The sequence below is a fragment of the Cydia pomonella genome, chromosome 1 (assembly GCF_033807575.1).
Source record: "Cydia pomonella isolate Wapato2018A chromosome 1, ilCydPomo1, whole genome shotgun sequence".
NCBI classification, from domain to species: Eukaryota; Metazoa; Arthropoda; class Insecta; order Lepidoptera; family Tortricidae; genus Cydia; species Cydia pomonella.
The window spans coordinates 45,502,872-45,524,609 of record NC_084703.1 but is presented as its reverse complement, the minus strand read 5'-3'; the positions used below and the strand labels follow the sequence as shown (position 1 = coordinate 45,524,609).

At 39.1% G+C, this 21,738-nt stretch overlaps 2 protein-coding genes across 2 annotated transcripts in view; one reads left to right on the top strand and one right to left on the bottom strand.

The window, feature by feature from the left end:
- Positions 1 to 5,402, bottom strand: part of LOC133525002 (neurogenic locus Notch protein) — a 178,134-nt gene extending 172,732 nt beyond the window's left edge. Inside the window, exon 1 of the mRNA XM_061861189.1 lies at positions 4,945 to 5,402. Coding sequence (XP_061717173.1) covers positions 4,945 to 5,050 — 106 coding nt within the window. The 5' untranslated portion in view covers positions 5,051 to 5,402. The remainder of the gene's footprint in view (positions 1 to 4,944) is intronic.
- LOC133525097 (myosin-9) lies at positions 1,775 to 21,737 on the top strand. Its single transcript, XM_061861349.1, has 13 exons — positions 1,775 to 3,963; positions 5,675 to 5,789; positions 9,080 to 9,279; positions 12,411 to 12,584; positions 13,250 to 13,338; positions 13,880 to 13,976; positions 14,866 to 15,046; positions 15,812 to 15,928; positions 16,777 to 16,954; positions 17,608 to 17,752; positions 17,872 to 18,027; positions 18,306 to 18,429; positions 21,162 to 21,737. Exons 2-13 carry the CDS (start codon positions 5,684 to 5,686, stop codon positions 21,275 to 21,277), a joined length of 1,683 nt encoding a protein of 560 aa, XP_061717333.1. The 5' UTR covers positions 1,775 to 3,963; positions 5,675 to 5,683; the 3' UTR covers positions 21,278 to 21,737.
- The last annotated feature ends 1 nt before the right edge of the window (position 21,738 follows it).

The window sequence follows — 21,738 nt, the reverse complement described above, 5'->3', positions numbered from 1 at the left end:
TTTTTCAATCAATATAAAAATACGAACATCGATTAATTGAATGATAGGTACAAAAAATCGATTTGCATGCCTACACTACACTGAAGTGGAATTTACGCCAAAAATAATGGAATGTCAAAGTAAGTCCTATGAATAGTGTCAAATTCTTGTTTTTATTATTATTTATTTATACCTCTATAATGGTACGTATATCGCCGTAATAGATACTTTCGCGAACTACACGGACGCATAAAACTCACACAGTTTATGCAATTAACCATTTTCGTAATATTCTCAAACAATGGCCACACTTTCGCATGAGAACGAAACGCTTCTCAGACCAGCCTGCAAATTTAGTAGTGCTGGTCGCGATGGCGCTAGTGTCTAACGGTGCACGCGAAATGACTATGCAGCGAGGTTAGTTCCAGATTTAACCACCAGCATTAACAAAATTGCCAAGCAAAAGCTCTTACAACTTTTAAATGCACTTGTCGAAGACTTATTGCCTATTAATTACGGTTTAATTTTACATGATCTAGCATGTCGCATACAGTGTAACAATGTAACGTAGTAATAAAGTTCTGAACAATATTTTTTGCATAACGCCCGCATATACAGGACCTAAAAAAAAGAACCGAAAAAACAAGTTTATGGCACACCGTATTCACTGAATAGTAAATTAATCTTTACTATACATATAATATTTATTTTATTGTAAGTAAATTGTACGGCACAGGCATAAAACGAATCATTTCAAATTTTCAAGCCATCAATGCAGTAAAATAATTGAATCTTGGCTATCTTATGAGAGTAAAAAATATTTTCAACAACCCAATTAAAAGTTTTTGCCATTTAAGTAATCAATTAGACATTTTTCAAATATTTGTACAAATGAATTGAGCAGTGGTAGTCATTTAGCTCGTTATCGCACAAATATGTCCAGGCCCAATTGGAACACAGCGCCTTTTACGTCTAAACCAAGTTAGCCATTTTTGTCGGACCTAATCAAGTTCTTATGTGTTTACTATTTAGCCTATTTGAGAAGTTGAGGTACTTAATACTCGTACGTAAAGAGCGGGCTTCGTAATAAAACTGCGAAAGTTACATAAATCTTATGGAGAGAAATGACCTAGTTTAGATTAATTTTTATTTATGATTTATATTATGAAATATGGTAGATAGTATAAGTTACTTATTTTGAAAGAATAGGGCTGTGACAAGGTTGGGTTGGTTATTACAAAGTTGTACCGAAAATATCACGTACCGGCTATGAAAAAAAAATCCTTTCATATTTTAATCAATTGTGAAAATGGATAACTAAAAACGAATAATTAATTTGTATCTCTTTAACGGTCTCGATTTAAAGAAAAAACAATGTAAGCCTTATTGCTAGTTCATAGTCCAAAAAATTAGACGTAAGAAAATATACAAAAACATTACCTTACAGTACAGGGCCTTATTAAGGGATAAAATAACAATTAGATGTAAATAATTATAGGACGTAACGCGTAGGAACGGTCACGTCTGAAAATATCGATACGATAAAAGTGCCAAAAATATGTATACACGACTTTATTGCCCATATATTAAGGTAGTGTATAAAATATTTCAGGCACATTTTTCGTACCGATATTTTCGGACGTGACTGTATTACGAGGATGCTCAGGAGGTAACTATACAAATTAGATAACCTATTGTCACGACTCATTTGCTGTTTTTTGCAATACAATACTGACAATAGTTAGATAAAAATATGAAGCTTCATATTTTACTATGGAACTACTAAGAGCTGTTAAAGAAAAGTAGGTACGAGTATACCACGGATATATAAAAGCCCGATGGTACTGATACTTTTTCATTCCTTATCACCGAGCAAGAGGTGATGATAGGAAACTACTGAAAACGATCCATAGCGGAGAATCAAACGAGGACTGTGTGTAAGTTGAACAACCTAGTTACAATATTGACAAAATTGTATTGGCCTTATTGTCTAATGAAATGATGTCATTGCTCCCTTGATCAAAACGAGATGCGACTGTACTTTGACTTCTCTTTCCGACACGTTTCTTTTTAGAATACATATACCCCGGTAAGATATACCTTCTATGTACTATGTAAGATTTTCTTTTAGTCTGATATTAACAGTATCAATTGGAAATTCAACTTAGCACTGTTCAAATATGCAAACGCTTCTGAGCACCGGGAACAGTATCAATGTGTACCAACACTTCTCAGAACACGGCGCCTCAACACACTAAAAGCATAACATTGGTCATTTGTCGCTACTACACGCCAGTTTAAAATCTACGTCGAAGCCTATAAGGGTCATAATTCCATGAAAATTCGGAGGGCCTACCACGAACGACGTTTTGCCTCTCTGTTGCACTTGTAAATTCGTATATAAGTGCGACAGAGATGCAAAACTTAATTTGTGGTTCGCGGTAGGCCCTTTGAATCAACACACTGACCACTTGTATCAGAGTTCATTCAAATTCGATACCTAAACTGTTAAAGATAGGGATGCTAATTCCGTGCATTGGATTAAGTATTACTCATGTTTTAGTTAAGATTTATACGCGACACTGCAGTCAATTGAAGAGACAATTGGACATTAATTCCGCTTATAAAAGTAGAGCGGCCATGTTTATTAAACATCGTGACATCTGCAATTCGAGTACGATCAATTTAATCGATTAAATTGCTTAAATAGCGTAACAAACTTATTATGGCCGATGTCAACGAACGCTAATAAATGTTTAACAGTTTTGGGTACGTTCCGATAACTTAATGGTGGGTAAATTTAGGATTCTAACAATTTGACCAATGGTAATTGCAAGAGCGGTTAGCAGCAGGCAAACGTAGCGAGAGGATAAGCAGACATGCGTATGCAGTATTCGATGTTAATTAGAACTGTATTGTAGTATCTGTATGTGATATGAATGGTAATTAACGAATGGTACATAACAAAAACGAATTCTGCCTTTTAAACAACAGACTAGATACTTGTTCAAAAGGTTTAACTAGGAAACAAATGTCATTTATTCTCTCGCCACGCAAATTAGGTAGAAATGCTTATTTTAGAACAGTCTCTGACCGTTTATATGAAACCAATTTAGGTATTTAAAGGGTTAAACGTTTTATAATCAGGCAGGTACTTTAGGAAAGGAAAACACGAAACGGCCGCTGACATTATTACACGCATACACCTATTATTATACATATTATTTAATTTTTTCAAGATTGAGACTGTTCTAGAAATGATTTCAGTTGTTAGACGCTGATGCCAGAGAAAAAAACAATCGCCAATGCAAGCTTTTCTGGGCAGACTTACCTGTCACTAAAAAGGCGGCAAATTCAAAACTATAAACCTGAGATCATTTTAAATTTCGCATCTGACGTCATTTTCAATGTTGCGCCTTTTTCTAGTGACAGCACAGATTAGCCAGACTATAAGCATCTATCTGATCTGACCCGGTGCAAAAGTCTGTGTCAAACAACACGTTAATCTAAATAGGTACATGACGACGGGAGACTTTGCTACCGGCTCGGATAAACTTGCAGTACTTACCGGATTACTTATTATTCCGTCGTGGAGATCATAAAATTACAATTTCAAATGCTTCTGAAACAGAGTAGGGACACAGAAATTTCGAAACTACACCCAATATGAATTGTAAGTCGCAACTTTCCCTTAAAACACACGAAATGTGTTGTTTGATCAATATTTAAGTCGTCTGCCAGGGCTCTGAGGAGTGAATACCAACTAGGTGGGATTTGTTATAATTTGTATGCTACTAGTTGGTCGATGTCGTGGTTACTATGTGAGGAATTAAGCTGTGTTTTTAGTCTAAAATTAGGTGGAGTGCGGGTTTTCCATTAATTGTTCAGCTTTTCAAGTGTATAAAGTGACGATACCACGTTTATTTGGCATTATTGTGATTCAATTGACGACATCCCACTAAAATTTGGATTAACCTAACAGAGGTATGTATTAACTGTTATAATAACCATAAAAAGATTGTATGAAATTGTGTTGATATTAATACGTTATTAATTTCTCTGAAAACCTAATGTAGACCGTTCCCACGCTACTTAACGTGTACTCACCACTCGCCTGGCCAGCACCAACAATCATTAACTAATTTGGTAAACAACAACAATGTACACAACACAATAAAATAGTTAATTAAAATGAGACCAGCGTCTATCGTGGTTATACCGACGACAGAAACTGAGCACACAAAGTAATAAACATGACCAGCCTTTATGAAAATTCTTAAAAAACACTAGATTAATTATTTTCGTTACATTTCAAAAAAGGCTTGTTACGTGTATGTACCAAAAACTCGGTACATTTAAATGAACGGAAATCAGTATTGTATAATGTAACAATGAAATGAATGAAGTCGCACAGTAACAGAATTTGCGAGTGCAGTAGTTATATTTTAAATCCATCAGAATTTTAACAAATATTTTGGAACAAATCTACTAAGCGTTAATCACCTTCAATGGATTTAAAATATAAAATGGCATAAAAACATACAATGACACAAGTCGCAGAGCATTGTCAAGTAACTTATGTACCAAAAAGCATAGGTATTAACACAACATAAGCTAACGGTACTTAGTACCGATTAGGTAACAATTGAAATCGGTAACATATTGTTATGCCTCTTTCCCAGCCCTATTAACTGCCTAGGTCTGAAAGCTCGAATCTAGTGCTAGCATCAAATGGCGATTATGTAGCGTTATAAAAACGCTATGCCACTTCACTCTAGTTTTTAGATACTCGTTCCTCAAGTCTTGACTGTGAGAACCAAATCATTATCCGACCGGTTTACTGGGCCGAGAGCGCACCTATGCGCGCAAGAGCTTCGGCGACTACCCGCCTTGGCCGCTTGCGCAGCGCTTTCAAAAGCTCTCAAAACTTTTGTAAACTAACGAATACTTAATCTAACCACTCACCTTCGGCCTCCTGTATGCTCAACGCTCCCAGTAGGAAGCACAGCACCAGAATTTGAATCCCATAATCCGGTATAAAGTTTCTAGACCACATTTTGTAACACAACATTACACATGGACCACTCACATTTGTTTCAATACGGTCAACACCACTATAATCACTCACGGTATGAGAAACAGGCACTTCATTTTGTTTTTAGATAGTTTTGGGACTGTTATTTATAAGTAAAGGACATTTTAGCGGTAAAAAAAACGGGTCCGGTATATACGTCCGACCGACTCGTGCGCAGCCGCGTCCCGCTCGCGTCTGACGGCGCTTTGTTCACAGACACACACCGTACGGTAATCAAAATGGCGGCCGTTGCGCCTGTGTGCGTGCCGCAGCTTGCACCCCGTAAACTTCGCTATCTCGACTTTTAAAAATTACAACAACTATTTATTTCTAGACTAAGTTAGTGTGAATTAATAATTTAAGTTATAATTTTGATGCATTAACGTCTTAAAGGCGTGAGAACTGAAGCACGCACACATGTAAAGATACGCGAAGGAATGTTGATTCAATGGTGAAATCAATCCTATCCGAGCTTTGGAACTTTACGATGCGCCCCTCATCGCACAGATGGCGCTTTTTAAACATAGGGGTGGTTTTTACAATACAGGCATAATGCACTGCACACATGGTCGTTGTCCATTCGATTGTTTAATCGATAAGTTTTTGTGTGAATGTTTGCAGGTCTAAGCGATGGCGATGTGCTATCAGAAGCACCCGTTTGAAATAGAGACGGAGGATCGGCTGACGACCATAAATACTAAAATATTTGAAATCAAAAAGAAGATACAACTTTCAGGTACTGGGTTTGAATTGGTTTGAACAACTGCCTAAAAGACTTTGTAGGTATTTATATCTTTGTAAATTAGGTGCCAGGGTGAGTAATACAATAGAAGCAAAAGAGTCATTCGGGCTTTCGTTCACACCCATCGTATGGACTGATTTTTAATTTGTTGTGTTTTTTTTTATTTACCATTAGATTTTGATAAAATGTTGTAAGTTTGAATTGAAGAGCTTCTCATTTTGGGCGGAATAAATACGAAATCCTAATTAGCGGCAAAACATGTAGGTATGTACAGTACCGGTCAATGTTTTAGTGGTAGAACTTTTTTTTTTAATTGTAAGTGATTTCCGCCTCACTACTTTTGTTGGTCTCATGTAACGGTTTTTTCCTGTTTTTTAGTAGTCGCATTGATAGTTAAATTCATTTTTTTGTTACAATTTTTTTTAGTAATATGTTGAGTCTTGTAATTCACAGTATTTCATTGCACTATTCATCATATATTTGTATAAAATGACTCGTAAAATACAAACTAACTACTAATCTACTAACGTGTATTGTTTATCTCTATACAAGTTCATACGAATAACACAAAGGTGATATATTATTGGCCGGTCTGTACCTTTAGGTATTTAAATAAAAGTAAACAAACAGTTTGTAAATTTTCGGGTAGGTATAGCATTTATTTGTTAACCAACCAAGTACAAAACCGCCTGGATCTGTGACTGAACAACCTGACTTTAACCTACATTATTTGTTCATACTATGTTTTCATCTACCCTCAACTGGCTTAAGAAGCCATTTGTGGATAGATTTTGTTTACTTTTATTTATTAAATACCTAAAGATACAGAGTATACATATGAAATGCTCCTTTGAGTTATAAAAATACCAGACGTTTCCGTAACTCAGAGGGTACATGCACGGTGCCCACATTGCGAGAGATTTTAACAGTAGGTATATTCCTGGTCACATTAAAAGACTAAAATGTCCTATAAAAGTATTTGGAATTCGCTTAATTTCAGAGTCAAAGCCACTTACAAAATAATATTTTTATTGTTACTTAGTGCAAAACGCTTTTTGGCGATGTTGCCACTATGGGACCTAGCTAGTCCAAATATCCTTATAGATAGTGATAGATGACAAAAAGTGACAAGTAACACTTAGGAAAACATAGGTTTTACAAAAAATCTTCATGAGTTACAATTTTACAAATAGCGTTCACACTTTATTTTATTTAACAAAAACAATTATTTTTTTTGAGAAATTTACCTAAACTTACCTAAATTTACCTAAACTCATAATATTTTTTCCTCCTTTTGGCCCTAGAAATGCGTGGTTAAAATCTCTACGGTTCCTCGTGGGCACCTAGTATGTAGAAAAAAGAGTACTAAATTATATTATATATATAAGTATGTTCTGTTATGTACAGTCAGCTTCAAATACTTTGTAGCAGTCAAAGTGGCCAAATAGTTCGGTACACCATACTAAATATATGGTGTACCGAACTATTTGGCCACTTTGGTTGCTACAAAGTATTTGATGCTGACTGTACAGTCACATCTGAAAATATCGATACGAAAAATGTGTCAAAAATATGTATACACTACCTTAATATATGGGCAATAAAGTCGTGTATACATATTTTTGGCATTTATTTCGTATAGATATTTTTAGACGTGACCGTACCTAATGTACCTACAGTAAAATTGCGCTTCTAAAATTCGGTCTTTTCGTTAGTTTTTTTTTGTATAAGTATACTGCAAATATGGCTATATTTGACAAATTATGGAACTTCTATTTTTGTTTCGGTGCGGGTGAATTCAATCCTTTCATACCTTGGAAGTTGGAAGTGTCCTAAGTGGGCGATCTCGTTGTGCCATTGGGCCGCCGCGCCGCGCCGCGTCGCATCGCGAGCTATTCGCTCACGTAATCCACTGCGTAAGGGATTTATATAAGTAGCGAAGATGAAAATCGTAAATCGGCAAACGTCAAACCAAAAAAAATGTTTTTATTAATGTGTCGGTATGACAGATGCTACGAAAAGTCTCGCGACTATTCATACATTATAAATAACACTAGACCCTACTCATAGTGTTGTGTTCCTGCCGGTGAGTAAGGTTGCCAGAGCTCAACGAGTGTGCGGAGTGTTAGGGTCGGCAACGCGCATGTAACTCCTCTGGAGTTGCAGGCGTACATAGGCTACGGAGACTGCTTACCATCAGGCGGGCCGTATGCTTGTTGGCCACCGACGTAATATAAAAAAAATGTATCGATTGGCGTTACACTTAATATACTAGCTGTTGTTGCCCACGACTTTGTCCGCTTGGATTTGTTTATTTGTTGGTATATCACGGTTCATGAGATACAGCCTGGTGACAGACGGACGGACAGCGGAGTCTTAGTAATAGGATCCCGTTTAACCCTTTGGATACGGAACCCTAAAAAAACATGTAATAACATCAATGCTGGATTTAGAGGTCTCGAGGCCTCGGGCAATAAAGGAGTGGAGGCCCCCTGGCCCCAAATTATTTTCCAAATAAAATGGTGAATTTTCCGAAGTCCATTGTGGGGGCCCCTCTTTTGTGGAGGCCCTGGGGCTGTAGCCCCGGTTGCCCTCCCCTAAATCCGGCCCTGTACCCCTAGTGTAAATTTAGTCGATAGCGAAACGTGACGTACGCGTTTGCGTTAAGTCTCATTTTGTATGGGTTTTTGAACAGCGCGCCAAGCGGGATGTTTTGGAAAGTCAAAAATCTCATACAAAATGACACTTAACGCAAACGCGTACGTCGCGTTTCGCTGTCGAAAATATTTACACTAGGGGTACTGAACAACATACAATAGGTACTTTCGTATTGAAATTCCGTTAAATTAATTTTTAACAAGCAAAAATGTCTGCGAACGATGCCATTAAGCTTAGAATACATTTAAAAGTGGAAAAGGTCTGGGGTGAGACTTGAACTCACGGCATCTGGATAGATACTCCAGCGCTCTGCCATCTGAGCCACCAAGACCTCCATAGGCAGCATCCAGATGCCGTGAGTTCAAGTCTCATCCAAGACAGTAATTTTTCCACTTTTAAATTTATTCTAAGAAATTTCGTTCTTGGGATTAGTTGTCAAAGCCGACCCCTGGCTCCGATGAGCCATGGAAAAATGCCGGGACAACGCGAGGAAGAAGGGGGAGGTACTTTCGTATAGAAATTTGATGCACTAGATTGCTAATGCAGGACTTTATCATTGTCAAACATGATATAATCGCTTATTTTGTAGGTAGTATGCTCGCAAAATAAGTTTTTTAAATTTCCAGAGGGCCAAAGAAAGTCCCATTACGAAGAGAACGAGTCCGAGAAACAACAGAACGTCGATCTGATCGAGACCCTCAAGAAGGAGATCAAGCTCCGGCTCCAGGAGCTGTCAGCAGCGAGGGCAGTGGTGGGGGCCGACGAGGGGCAGGTCAAGAAGTACCTTAGCGAGGTCTGCCCTATTGCCAACAAGACCTCCGACCAGGTAGGAAGATGTCTCTCTCTTACTGTAACATATACAGCTGTCAGCTAGGACGTGGTGGCGGACGAAGGACAGGTCAAGAAGTACCTTAGCGAGGTCTGCCCTATTGCCAACAAGACCTCCGACCAGGTAGGAAGATGTCTCTCGCTTACTGTAACATATACAGCTGTCAGCTAGGACGTGGTGGCGGACGAAGGACAGGTCAAGAAGTACCTTAGCGAGGTCTGCCCTATTGCCAACAAGACCTCCGACCAGGTAGGAAGATGTCTCTCGCTTACTGTAACATATACAGCTGTCAGCTAGGACGTGGTGGCGGACGAAGGACAGGTCAAGAAGTACCTTAGCGAGGTCTGCCCTATTGCCAACAAGACCTCCGACCAGGTAGGAAGATGTTTCTCTCACACTCTAACTAATACAGCTGTCAGCTAGGACCGTGGTGGCGGACGAAAGACAGGTCAAGAAGTACTTTAGCGAGGTCTGTCCTATAGCCAACAAGACCTCTGACCAGGTAGGAAGATGTCTCTCTCTCACTCTAACATATACAGCTGTCAGCTAGGGCCGTGGTGGCGGACGAAGGACAGGTCTAGAAGTACCTTATATTAGCGAGGTCTGTCCTATAGCCAACAAGACATCCAATATGTAAGTAACTAGGTCACAGGCCACCTCAACTACTGGACGGAGCACATAAGACAATCCAGATCACCACATATAAGCCCTCCCGTATAGGGAAAGCAATCTCGCACCTAGATTGGCAATTCGAGATCTCGCACGAAAAATCTGAATCGAGAATGTGTTTCAAGATTCCAAATTTCGAGATTGAGATTAATCTCATTGAGCATACTATTCATTAATCTACGTTATCGTTTATAGAGAGTCTACAAATGTATAAGTGGATCTAAGCTACATGAAGCACAATACAATACTGTTTATTGCATACCTCACATAGCTCACAAATCTTACAATATGTACAGAAATATAAACAAACACAATTGGATAGAGGTAAAAACAGGCGGTCAAAACCGTTGGATAATTCCGAAAAGGGATTCTTATTATGATGAAATTTTGTGATATTTCTAATATTTCCATCTCACTTTCGGAATCATTTGACTTACTAAATTGGGTCAAAATTCCTTTCGTTGTCTTATTTCTGTCCACTCCGTCACGCTCCTATTTTTGTCTTTTATTAAATAAATAAAATATCTTGAGAAGAAACAAAAACTAAATTTCATCCCAAACAAAAAGATCCACTCTGTCACATTTTTTTACATACAAAAACATCCACTCTGTCACATTATTACATACAAAACATCCACTCTGTCACATTTTTACATACAAGGACATCCATTCCGTCTCATTTTTTACATACAAAAACATCCACTCTGTCACATTTTTTGCGGACATAAAACAAGACAACGAAAAGAATTTTGAACCATATACTCTAATACTTATTTCGTATTTATATAAAACTAATAAAATCTTCCTTCGCCAAATTTTCGGTGCAAATCTCAATTCAAAAGCCATCTCCGTATATCGCCAAGTATTTCTTTTTTTAAATTAGATGTCAAATATACGATTTCAGTATAGTGAGAATTAAGTCCAATCCGATAAATATATTTTATCTCCAATCATAATACAAATATCTAGCCAGATTAATTCTGATCCGAAAATAATCTTACAAATACAATCATCCACTTAGAATTAAAACTAATCAGGAAAAATCTCAAGAAAGTCCTAATTAGAAAAAAACCGGACAAGTACGAGTCGAACTCACGTACCTCGAACTCGGACATTTATTCAATAAATAAGCCACAGGGACACTTGTCATGACACGACATGATGACATGTCAATTTTTTACAAGCAATTAAATAAACCAAAAATTACAAAATACAATTACAAATATGGAATCAATGAAATATTACTTTATTAGAGATGTATCCTCGTACAGTCTCTAAATGTCGAATTTCACAAAGAAATACAAGATACGACAACGAAACCGAGGTTTTCGTACAAGTTTAAGATTTTTTTTACAAATTTATAGTTTCCAGTTTTACCCAGTACGAGTATAATTAATGATACAGTCTTTATATTACTTTTTTTTTGTTTCAGTTTCAAGTACTCAAAAAATGTATCCCGTAAGGGTTAAGCGTAAACATTAGCTTTCTCTCAATCTACAGGAAAGACGTGAACGAGTTATAGGGACCGTGCGCGTTGGAGGGTCTGCCATCTTGTGGTCTGAATCGGAACTATAAACAGGCACATTTACACGTCAAGTGTTTTCTTGTGCATAGTAGGTTCTGCCATTTTGTGGGCTACATCGGAACAATAAACATCACATTTACGCTTCGCGCCATAAATCTGACAGCTCCTGTGCTGCCTCCTATAGTTCATGCACGCTCCCTATAAGAATACAGTAATTAATACGTGTAAAACCCATATTAATTTTTAGAATTTTGTATTTGCAGTATTTGCAGTTCTGGGTAGGCAAAGGAAATGCGGATAGCTTGGTATTATTTCTACATGCTGTGTTTCTGATAAATATTTATAAATTATAGTATTAATAATATATAAATGCATCAAGCATAGAATAGAATAGAAAAAAAAATATTTGGCATATAAACAACTAATTAAAAAATTGCATTAATGATACGTAGGGTCAGCATCAAAAGTAGCGGATGAAACAACGCACCAAAAGTATCTGACATCCCTGATAACTTTCCAAATATAGATACATATCTAAAATTGACGTTCAAAAGTATATCGTTTACAGTTGTTGTACAAAGACTTCACTTTATGATGACTTCATCAGATTCACTTTATGTTTTACATTTATATTTACACCGAAGTTCAATAGAAAAAGCAAATAATGTAAACAAATATGATAGCTTTTGTCGGCATATTATTAGTGCAATATTATTAACTAACGTATATTTTAATTAAAAAAATAATACAAATAAAATATTTACGTATAAAAATTGTTGATAAAATCATGATTGTCGTCAAACAGTGCGTGATTACGTGTATTGAAGCCAGATTGGTTTGTTTACATTATATGCAATTTCTATTGGACTCCACTTTATATTTGAATTGAATCACTTAAGTACCTAACTAAATTTATGATTTTCTTTTCTCCCAGATCATAAACAACCTAGACCTAAAAGTCATTGAGCAGCGGAAAATCCTCGACCTTCTAAAATACGAGAAGAGAAGCAAAAAGATGAAGCTCAGAGACTTGGAGAAGGAATACGAGGGGCTTCTGATAGCGACAACAAGGCGGGTCGTTAAGACTAAGGGGAGTCCCACAAGGAAGGTATCTCGGACCGTTGTATTAAATAGGTAGTCAATACACTGATAATCCTGTCTGACCTAGTCGGTAGGGACTGCGTATGAAGCCGATGGTTCAAGAAACTTAGGGACTTGGAGAGGGAATGCGAGAGGCTTCTAATGGAGACCACTAGGTTGACAAAACTAAGGGGAGTCCCACAAGGAAGGTACCTAGGACCGTTGTTTTAATCAGTCAATGTACAAAAACCGTTGGCGACCTGTCCGGCCTCGTCGTATAAAGCCGATGGTTCAAGAGGTTAGAGACTTGGAGGAGGAATGCGAGAGGCTTCTGATAGCGACTACCAGTCGGGTCGTTAAAACTTAAGTAAGGTACCTACGCGAACGCGATAACGCGATTTAGGAACGTAATATAACAAATTTTATATTACTATAATTTCTCGCAAAGGTGTTAAATCACTATTTGAGACAAGAGTTACCGAGAAAATATATCAATAATGTACCGTTCCATGTGGGAAATATACCTAATAGTTAAATTTTTGAATACGTTTCAATAGTAAAAGAAGGAGGTTTAAGCGTGCCTTTAAGAGTCCAGGAGAAAAATGTGGCATAATAAGTAAATTTGTTTTAAAATGTCGATCTATAAAGTGTAGAATAGACACAGTTTTTTTTTAAATCACGCTCATATTTCAGCATGCTTCTCATTTGGAGAACGAGATACACAAAGTCCTCATTCAGTGGACCGAGGCAGAGTTGGTTAAGAAAAAATATCATTCCATCAAGTAAGTCTACCTGTAAGGCTATCTAGAGTTCCCAAGAAATTTAAATACGAACTCCTAAAAGTTTAGGCTTGTGTATTATTTAATTTGAAACCTTGCGTAGTTAATACAGTAGTAGTGTTTCAAAACGGAAATGTACAGGTTTCTAAAGAATCGGCAACGCGCAAACGAAACCGTTACCAATAATTTCATCATTAGATATCTTATTTCAAGGCTCGGAACCGGTTTATAATATACCGGTAAAAACCGGTTTATTTCGATTTTCCTTCGAACTTTTATAATATCGCGAACGTTTTAAGAACTTTACGTAAATAAAAGCGGTTTATTCGAAAAACGACGAAACGGCCGGTCGGCCTGGTGGTGGGCAAGCATGGACACCGACATGGGAAGAAATCGGTTTGTATTACTCTAAACCGGTTATTTTAATAAGAACTGTACTCATATTAACCGATTTAAAAATAAACCGAAATTAGAAGGTTTCCGAGCCTTGTCTTATGTCTAATCGAGAAAATGTTAATCATAAAATGAAATACCTAATTTTCAGGCAAGCGCTTATCGATGATTCGGTCAAGTTCGAGAGCTCCCTGAGCAGGATTGAAGATCTACTAGAGAAACAGAAAGAGGAGATATCCAAGTTGGAGGTAAGTTCTGTTCAAGAGTTTTTGAGTAATATAATATCAAGAATTAAACAAACCTAAGCACTTCCATGGCTGATATTTATTCATCGGTTTTTTTGTATTAAAATAGAGCCATTATAACTATTTTGCACGGTTTGATTGGCACGTTGGTCGCGTTGAAGTGCTCGACGTGAACCGACTACTATCTGTGGTCAGAATTCAGATTACGTGGAACTCAGCATAACCTTGCCCCACGCGCCATTTCAACTTCTAGCTACAAATTTCAAATTTGGAATGTCGATCTGAACATTTTACACATACATATCAGAAAGACAGACTGATGGATGTCTGTTTTTGAGAAAAAATATACACATTATTAAGTTGAATAGAAATAAAAATAAAATGGCGATTCCGAGATTCCGTTCAATTAGAGTAAATATGTCATTTTGTCAATAAATTCAAGTCAATTGTGTTGTGAAACGAAAGCTTTTACAAAAAACTTATTAAACCGTTAAGGAATTCGTGAAGGATATGGAACTAATGATGCATTTATGTTAAAGTAGAAAGCATTTATACACATATAAGATTTTGATTATGATTGTTTTTTGACGGGCTTTAAGTTACTAATATAATATGGAAATTAAATTAAATAAACATTTATTTCAGAATTACTGAAATAAATGTTTATTTAATTTAATTTAGTTAAGTTACCTATACTGCCTGTTAATTAACGCCATCTTAGGCTAGTTCGGAAGTAGCACTAGTGACACCGCCTACGCAGCAGACGATCCCGGGTGGTGAGACTGTATATCGCATCCTAGAACCTATAGTACTAAGTTTTGCTTAAGTTTCGATCTGTGTTAGATTGTTCTCAAATATTTATTTATTTAATGATGACGACCTTGGGCCATAGTTTGTCCGCGAGGAAGCAGCACTGATGCGCGTGCGCGCGACGGGCGCGACGGCAGCCGAGGCGGCGCGCGCGCAGGACGCGGAGCACGCGCGCGCCTCCGAGCGCGCGTACTTCGCGCAGCGCTTTGCGGAGCGCCGGCTAGAGCTCGAGAAGCTGGAGAAGAGGATATTCCCTCCACAAGGTACGTGTGGAAACATAAATGTCCATTTGCTTATACGAAACGAGTACTAGTAACTTAGAAGCTTAGCTCATAGATCAGATCACATAACTGACGAAGCGAGCAAAGCAAAGAGAGGAACTTGAGGAGAGGGGTTACCTGAATCAGAGAGATTGGCCAATGAGTCTTTTCATACGCTACTCTTCTTATTCTCTTATGCGGCACCAGTTTTGCTAATTATTTAAAGGGATATGTCACAGTAGGCGGAGAAAAGTTGCTTTAGCCGCGTGACACCTATATCACCAGTTCACATGGTGTCAAAGATTTTCGTTTTATTTTATTATACAGTTTATTCATGTATTGGAAACAATACAGATATACAGTTAGGAGCAAAACTCTCCCAATAGTAGCATATTAGAAGAATGTGGAGAAGTTGATATCGATCAAGGGGAGGGGCACATGATTAATACATAACAGTACTCCTTAAATTTTTCTAGAAATCCGCCTAACATATAATGTACTTGGCATTAGTCCCAATAGTAATTGGGACAGTTTTGCTCCTAAGTGTATGCAAGGTAAGCCCCATTTAGATTGTGCAAGAAAATACATTGCTAACTACAAAGTACTATGAATTCAGTCGATCGAAAAAAAACGCAATGTAACTTATACTAACTCCCACTTCCCACACAAATATATATGACAGCCGAATCATTCATAAATTCATAGACATTCCGTCAGACGAACGAAAATCGGTTTATCTAAAAATGACCCATATCTAAATGGTTGCAGTTCGAGCATTGGTAAGGCAAGACTCGACCAGGTCCACGGACAACGCTGCTATGACCGAAGAAGCATCAGCCACGGCGCAAATGGAAGACGTATTCCAGAGGCTCATGAAACTCACAGGTAGTAAACGGTTCCATTACGCACGCTGGTGCAGGAGTCCACTAGGTTCACAGCTCCTGAGGCTCATGAAACTCACAGGTAGTAACAACAAAACTCTTTAACTGATCGACATCGTCAGGTAACAGTGTGGAAGATATGTATAGTGTTAATAGGTACGGACATTGACATCGATTGGGCCGAGGCTGATCACTGCCAGTTTTATGTGAACGATGGTATCTATGTACGATTATAGTACCTACTCATCGCTGGTAGTTTCAACCAACCAATGGAAGGTAAGTATAACACTGCACCGGGTCGGCCAACCGCGGCCCGCGAGCGACAGTTGCGGCTTTTTAAGTCACCCATAGAATTAACTCTTGAGAGTTCTTAAACCACTGAAAACAACATTTGCAGCTCGTTGAGCTTCCCAAAGCCGATTATTGGAGTTGGTTCTTCTTTTCAAAAGTTTCCCGGCCCCTGGCCTAAACGAAAGGAGCCGATGGTTCGTCACAATATCCCAAGGCACATAACTTTGTGATGCAGCTATAACATACTGTGTCATCAACTTGATATATATCCAACAAATAATAAAATTGTACCTTAAATAATGTACTTTTGAATTATTACTATCCTTGTCTTTTGTATGTTTTATATTAATTTTGTTGTTATTCTTGTTACCTATCGTGATAGTTTCACCGGATGGTGTCATCGGACGATCTGTACTGGAAGTCGCCAGCAACATGCTGAGATGAGACTATTTCGTGGCACTTTCTTCCTTTCATGTTTCTCTATATTGTATGAATAAATTATATCTATTCTATTCTAAATTCGTCAGCAATTGTTGTCCCACTAAAATGATATTATCCCAGGTGTAACCGACGCAGAGGAAGTGTTCGACCGTTTCCGAGCGCAGCGGGAAACCTCTAAACGTCTCAACTACCTACAAGCCACTATAGAAGAGGAGAAACTGCAGCTTGAGAGCACTCAAACCAACCTGCTGGCTGAACTGGAAGCTTTCAAGTTTGCCTCCGTCAAGGATAAAGATGAGTAAGTGTTCGTTGTTAGATGGAACAAACCAGAAACATGATAGCAGCTGAGTGAGGCTAAAAATCCCCACGAGGGATGTATTATTGTCGACGATCTGGTCGGTCACATCCAAGGTATACGGTAGAAACAAGGTGGAGGAGATCTAAGTGCACAAATGTGGGAAGAGTTCGCACAAGTCAGGGCGATTGCTTGGTCTGCAAGATGCCTAAAGTGTCACTAACCCAGTAGATTAAGTAATGTAAGTTTAGGCATCTAAACGTCTCAAATACCTGCAAGCCACCATTGAAAAGGAGAAGCTGCAGATAAAGAGCACATAAAATAACTGGCGCAGCTGAATGAGTGAGTGCAGGCAGGCCAACCTAGAGAGATGGTAGTTGGAGGATCACGATAAAGCAGTAGCCAAAAGAATTAGTGTCTTCGCAGTCTTCGACTGACTCAAGGGTCAAGGTGAATCAAGTTAGCAAGACTACCTTTATCATCTGTCCATTCTATGCAACCTTAACTTTTTGCGACATTTGTGAAGGCTAATTAATAATTCAATTCAGCCAAATCTCGACCAAAAATTAAAAAAGATGACTGAAAAATGTGGTCAGTATCCTCAACAAATACAGATGAGATTCCTATGCCCTTTATGAACCTAATCGTGTTTACAGAACGCAAGACCAGATAACAGCTTTAAAGGAAGAAATAAAGGCTGAAGATGAAACCTACTCTGGTCTGGAAAGCGAGCTTGAAGACCTGGACAACCTGCTGCTCGAGATCAAGAGATTGCTGTACGAGCTATGCAAGCTGTTGGACGTGAGTTTAGACCTTATTTCTTTGCCAAACCTGGCATACTTAAGAAAGCCTGGCATAGTTTGGCTAATATTCAAGTCATAACAGTAGCTTTGACAACTTAGCTGTGCTTCGCATTGCAGGTGATCCCCGAGCCACCAGTCCCCGAATGGACCGCGGAAGCACGCGACGTGCACGCGCTGCTGGGCGTGCTGCGCGCGCGATTCGAGCACGCCGGCGCGCGCGCTGAAGACGTGCGCGTGCGCCGAGATGTCAGCACCATGCATATGCCTTCTAATGTACACCTTTTACTTTAATTGGTATAGATTGATGTATAGCTTTGGAGTCAGACAAACGTAACAAAGCGGTGTATTCCTATCTATTCCCACCGGACACAACCCCCATTTGACATTTTGAAATCCCTCTGTCTACACTAGTGCCCCTAGCGACGAAATTAAACGCGTTAGGCCTTAGCCCTCATTCGTTATGTAACCTCAATAGACCGCAATGTAACTAAAATACCATGCGAGTTCGCGCGCCGTCCAAATGAGCCCTTATATGGTTTTGTGTCTTCCAGCCTACTAGCGGAGCGGCGTCCGTGGCCGGCATCAGTATGCAGAGCCACAGCACCCCAAAGGAGGCCGAAAACGCGGCCCCGACTTACAAGGAACTGCTGACTAAGGAGCCTGTTAGGCAACCTCGTAAGTTCAGTTACAGAATTACTAGAGCGCGCTCCGTGGCTAACAACATGTAAACCAGGAGACCTAAAGGAAGCTAAGAACGTGGCCGCGTCGTACAATGAACTGCTGACTAAAGAACCTGTTAGGAGTGTTAGGCAACCTCGTAAGTACAGTTACAGAATACTAGAGGGCGCTCTGTGAGTAATATGTAAACCAGGAGACCTAAAGGAAGCTGAGAACGTGGCCGCGTCGTACAATGAACTGCTGACTAAAGAACCTGTTAGGAGTGTTAGGCAACCTCGTAAGTACAGTTACAGAATACTAGAGGGCGCTCTGTGAGTAACATGTAAACCAGGAGACCTAAAGGAAGCTGAGAACGTGGCCGCGTCGTACAATGAATTGCTGACTAAAGAGCCTGTTAGGAGTGTTAGGCAACCTCGTAAGTACAGTTACAGAATACTAGAGGGCGCTCTGTGAGTAACATGTAAACCAGGAGACCTAAAGGAAGCTGAGAACGTGGCCGCGACGTACGAGGATCTGCTGACTAAAGAGCCTGTTAGGAGTGTAAGGCAACCAAGTAAGTACAGTTACAGAATTCTAGAGGGCGCTCTGTGAGTAACATGTAAACCAGGAGACCTAAAGGAGGCTGAGAACGTGGCCGCGACGTACATGGAACTGTTAACTAAGCAACCTGTTAGGCCTCTCCGTGAATAAAGACAAGTCTTGGTCTTCAATTTATGCTGTTTGTTCGCAGCGTTACATAGTATGGTAAGGTGGCGGCATTCCTACAGAAAATGATGTTATACGCTACGTACAGCGTCAACTAGAGACCAAGGGGTTACGGTAGCAAGGCAGATCTATGCCCAAGGCTCATTGGTAGTTCTATGTATATACTCGTAGACCGCGAGCCAGGAACAATTTCCATGACCAATCGCCTCCCGGCTGAAAACTCGTGTAGTGGTTAACGGCTAGGTATGATCAACCCTCGTGGACGTCAGCTGCCGCTCCGTTGGTGGGTTGAGGAATGGCAGCCACCGAAACACGTAAAAAAAATGTCATCGTCTCCTGTTTGATACTTTGTCAAATGATAGTTCAGATGCTGTTGTTAAATAAAAAAATTGTCAGCCGGTTATATCGCGGTGGTAAGAACATCAGCTGGTCGCCTGAACATGTAAAAAATAAGCGCTATATCTTTTATGACAGCAATAAAAAATCATGAAACTTTGCATGTAGCATTTCATCAGGCGTAAATGCCTGAAAAGCCATCAACGGATTACGCAATTAACACGTTACGCATACTTTGCCGCACATATCAAATATCAAATATATCAAACATTTATTCAGCAAATAGGCCACAGGGGCACTTTTACATGTCCATTTTTACAAACAATAAATTAAAAAAAAAAAACAATTACAAATATCGAATCTATGAAATAATAAATACTTTATTAGAGATGTATACTGTCTCTAAATGTCAAATTACACAAAAAAAAACTATGATAAAAAAATAAAACCATAAAATACTAAAATTCTTTAGAGATGTATAAGTCTCTAAGTGTCAGAGATAAAATATAAAAAATATATTAAATTATCCTTAGAGATGTAGAGGGTCGCCAAGGCTTGAATTCTTATATAAATAATTAAAAGACAAAAAAATTAAAACAGACAAGAACCGAATGAAGTGTCTCACGTTAATGTCACTCAAAAGTAAAGTTACATACTTTAACATAACCTGTACCCCGTGTAAGCTTAAAGCATAAAGTGGTAAGGCGCATATTTTTTACATGTTAATTTTACAGCTGACGGTCATTCCACCGCGATAGAACCAGCTGACGGTTTTTAGGGCCCCGTACCTCAAAATGAAAAAACGGAACCCTTATAGGATCACTCGTGCGTCTGTCTGCCCGTCTGTCACAGCCTATTTAATCCGAAACTACAGGACCAATTTGGTTGACATTTGGTACACATATGTAGGTATACGTAGCATGTTTTAATTATGATATTGTCTTCCAACCACGGACTGCTGGCGTATATACAACTACGAGTACTTTTCGGGCGCGGCGCCCACATGCTACAAAGTTTAACTAAGCCCGCTGCGAGCGCTCCTGTCCTGGGGCGCTCTCGCCTTCAGCACTTGAAGCGCCCTTGACTGATAAGCCTGACGTATGAGACGTGCTGCGCGCAGACCAGTGTCAGGCGCTTACGGCGTCCTCATACCTACTCAAAGAGGCGGGCGAAGGCCGACGTAAAGTCCTGGGCACCAAAGGCACCCTCATATTGACGGGGCAACTTACAGGGCGCTCTGCTCGTGATCCGATGCTCTCGTCTCATAGTAGGTACTTGATATAGTCGAGCGACGCCTGATATAGGTACGTGGCGCGGATTATTTATGTAGTCGGTTTTTACTTATATGAAGTCCATCGTGAGGTTTACAGTTTGCAGAGATGCAGAGAGAAAAATCGTGGGATGTACGGAACCCTTGCAACGCGAGTCCAACTCGCACTTGGCCGGTTATTATTTTAGCATCGAAACTATCAGCCGGGAGGCGATGACTGATGAAATATGCTCCTGGCTCGTGGTCTAATACCTACACTGATATTGGAGAGATACCAAACGCATTGTTTAAACTCGTTAGAACTTGGTGGAATACAGGATCTACTAGAGGTCCTAAGTTTATCCGTTTCCACGAATCGCTGTTTAATGAAGTACCTATCTAAGCATATTATTATATCATTACCTGAACCATTTTTCAGCGTCTGATGAAGAAGAAGATATACCATCCCGATGTTATCTGAAGAGGCAAGCGCAGCTGATCGTGGACACCAAATGCCGAAGGAAAGGCTTCAGGACTCCATATCCAAGACGATAAATTTACACACGCACACTGAGGGCTTTCACGGGACTCCCCCCCCCCCCCCCCCTCACACGAAAATGAACTGAATGATTTTAGTCAATTATCTACAAGTTGCACGACTACTTATAGTAAACCCCTCGTATGCTGCGGCTTGAAAATGGCTATTGGCTTGGTGATCTTAATACCTAAAACAATAAATTTAAATTCTTGCACATACGTCTAAGCATACAAGGGGTTATTGAGTGAAATAAAATGTTGAGTTTAAATAAAATTGGTGTTATTATTTTATTCTGTCACGGTGGATACTAAACTCTTTGGTCACTGGAGTCAACATGGAGTCCAGTCAAATTAAATTGCAAAATACCTATCGGCAGAATAGGTAGGTTTAACCCGTCGTATGCTCCTGTTAGATTTGATTATTGAAAAAGTGACCTTGACATTTAGAACAATAGATTTAAATTCCCACGCACGGATCA

Excerpts from the sequence above, each read along its gene's own strand:
- LOC133525097 (XM_061861349.1), top strand. The coding sequence starts at position 5,684 with ATGGCGATGTGCTATCAGAAGCACCCGTTTGAAATAGAGACGGAGGAT. Across the intron at positions 12,585-13,249 it reads AGGGGAGTCCCACAAGGAAG|CATGCTTCTCATTTGGAGAA; the intron begins GTATCTCGGACC and ends CTCATATTTCAG. Across the intron at positions 17,753-17,871 it reads AGCTATGCAAGCTGTTGGAC|GTGATCCCCGAGCCACCAGT; the intron begins GTGAGTTTAGAC and ends TTCGCATTGCAG.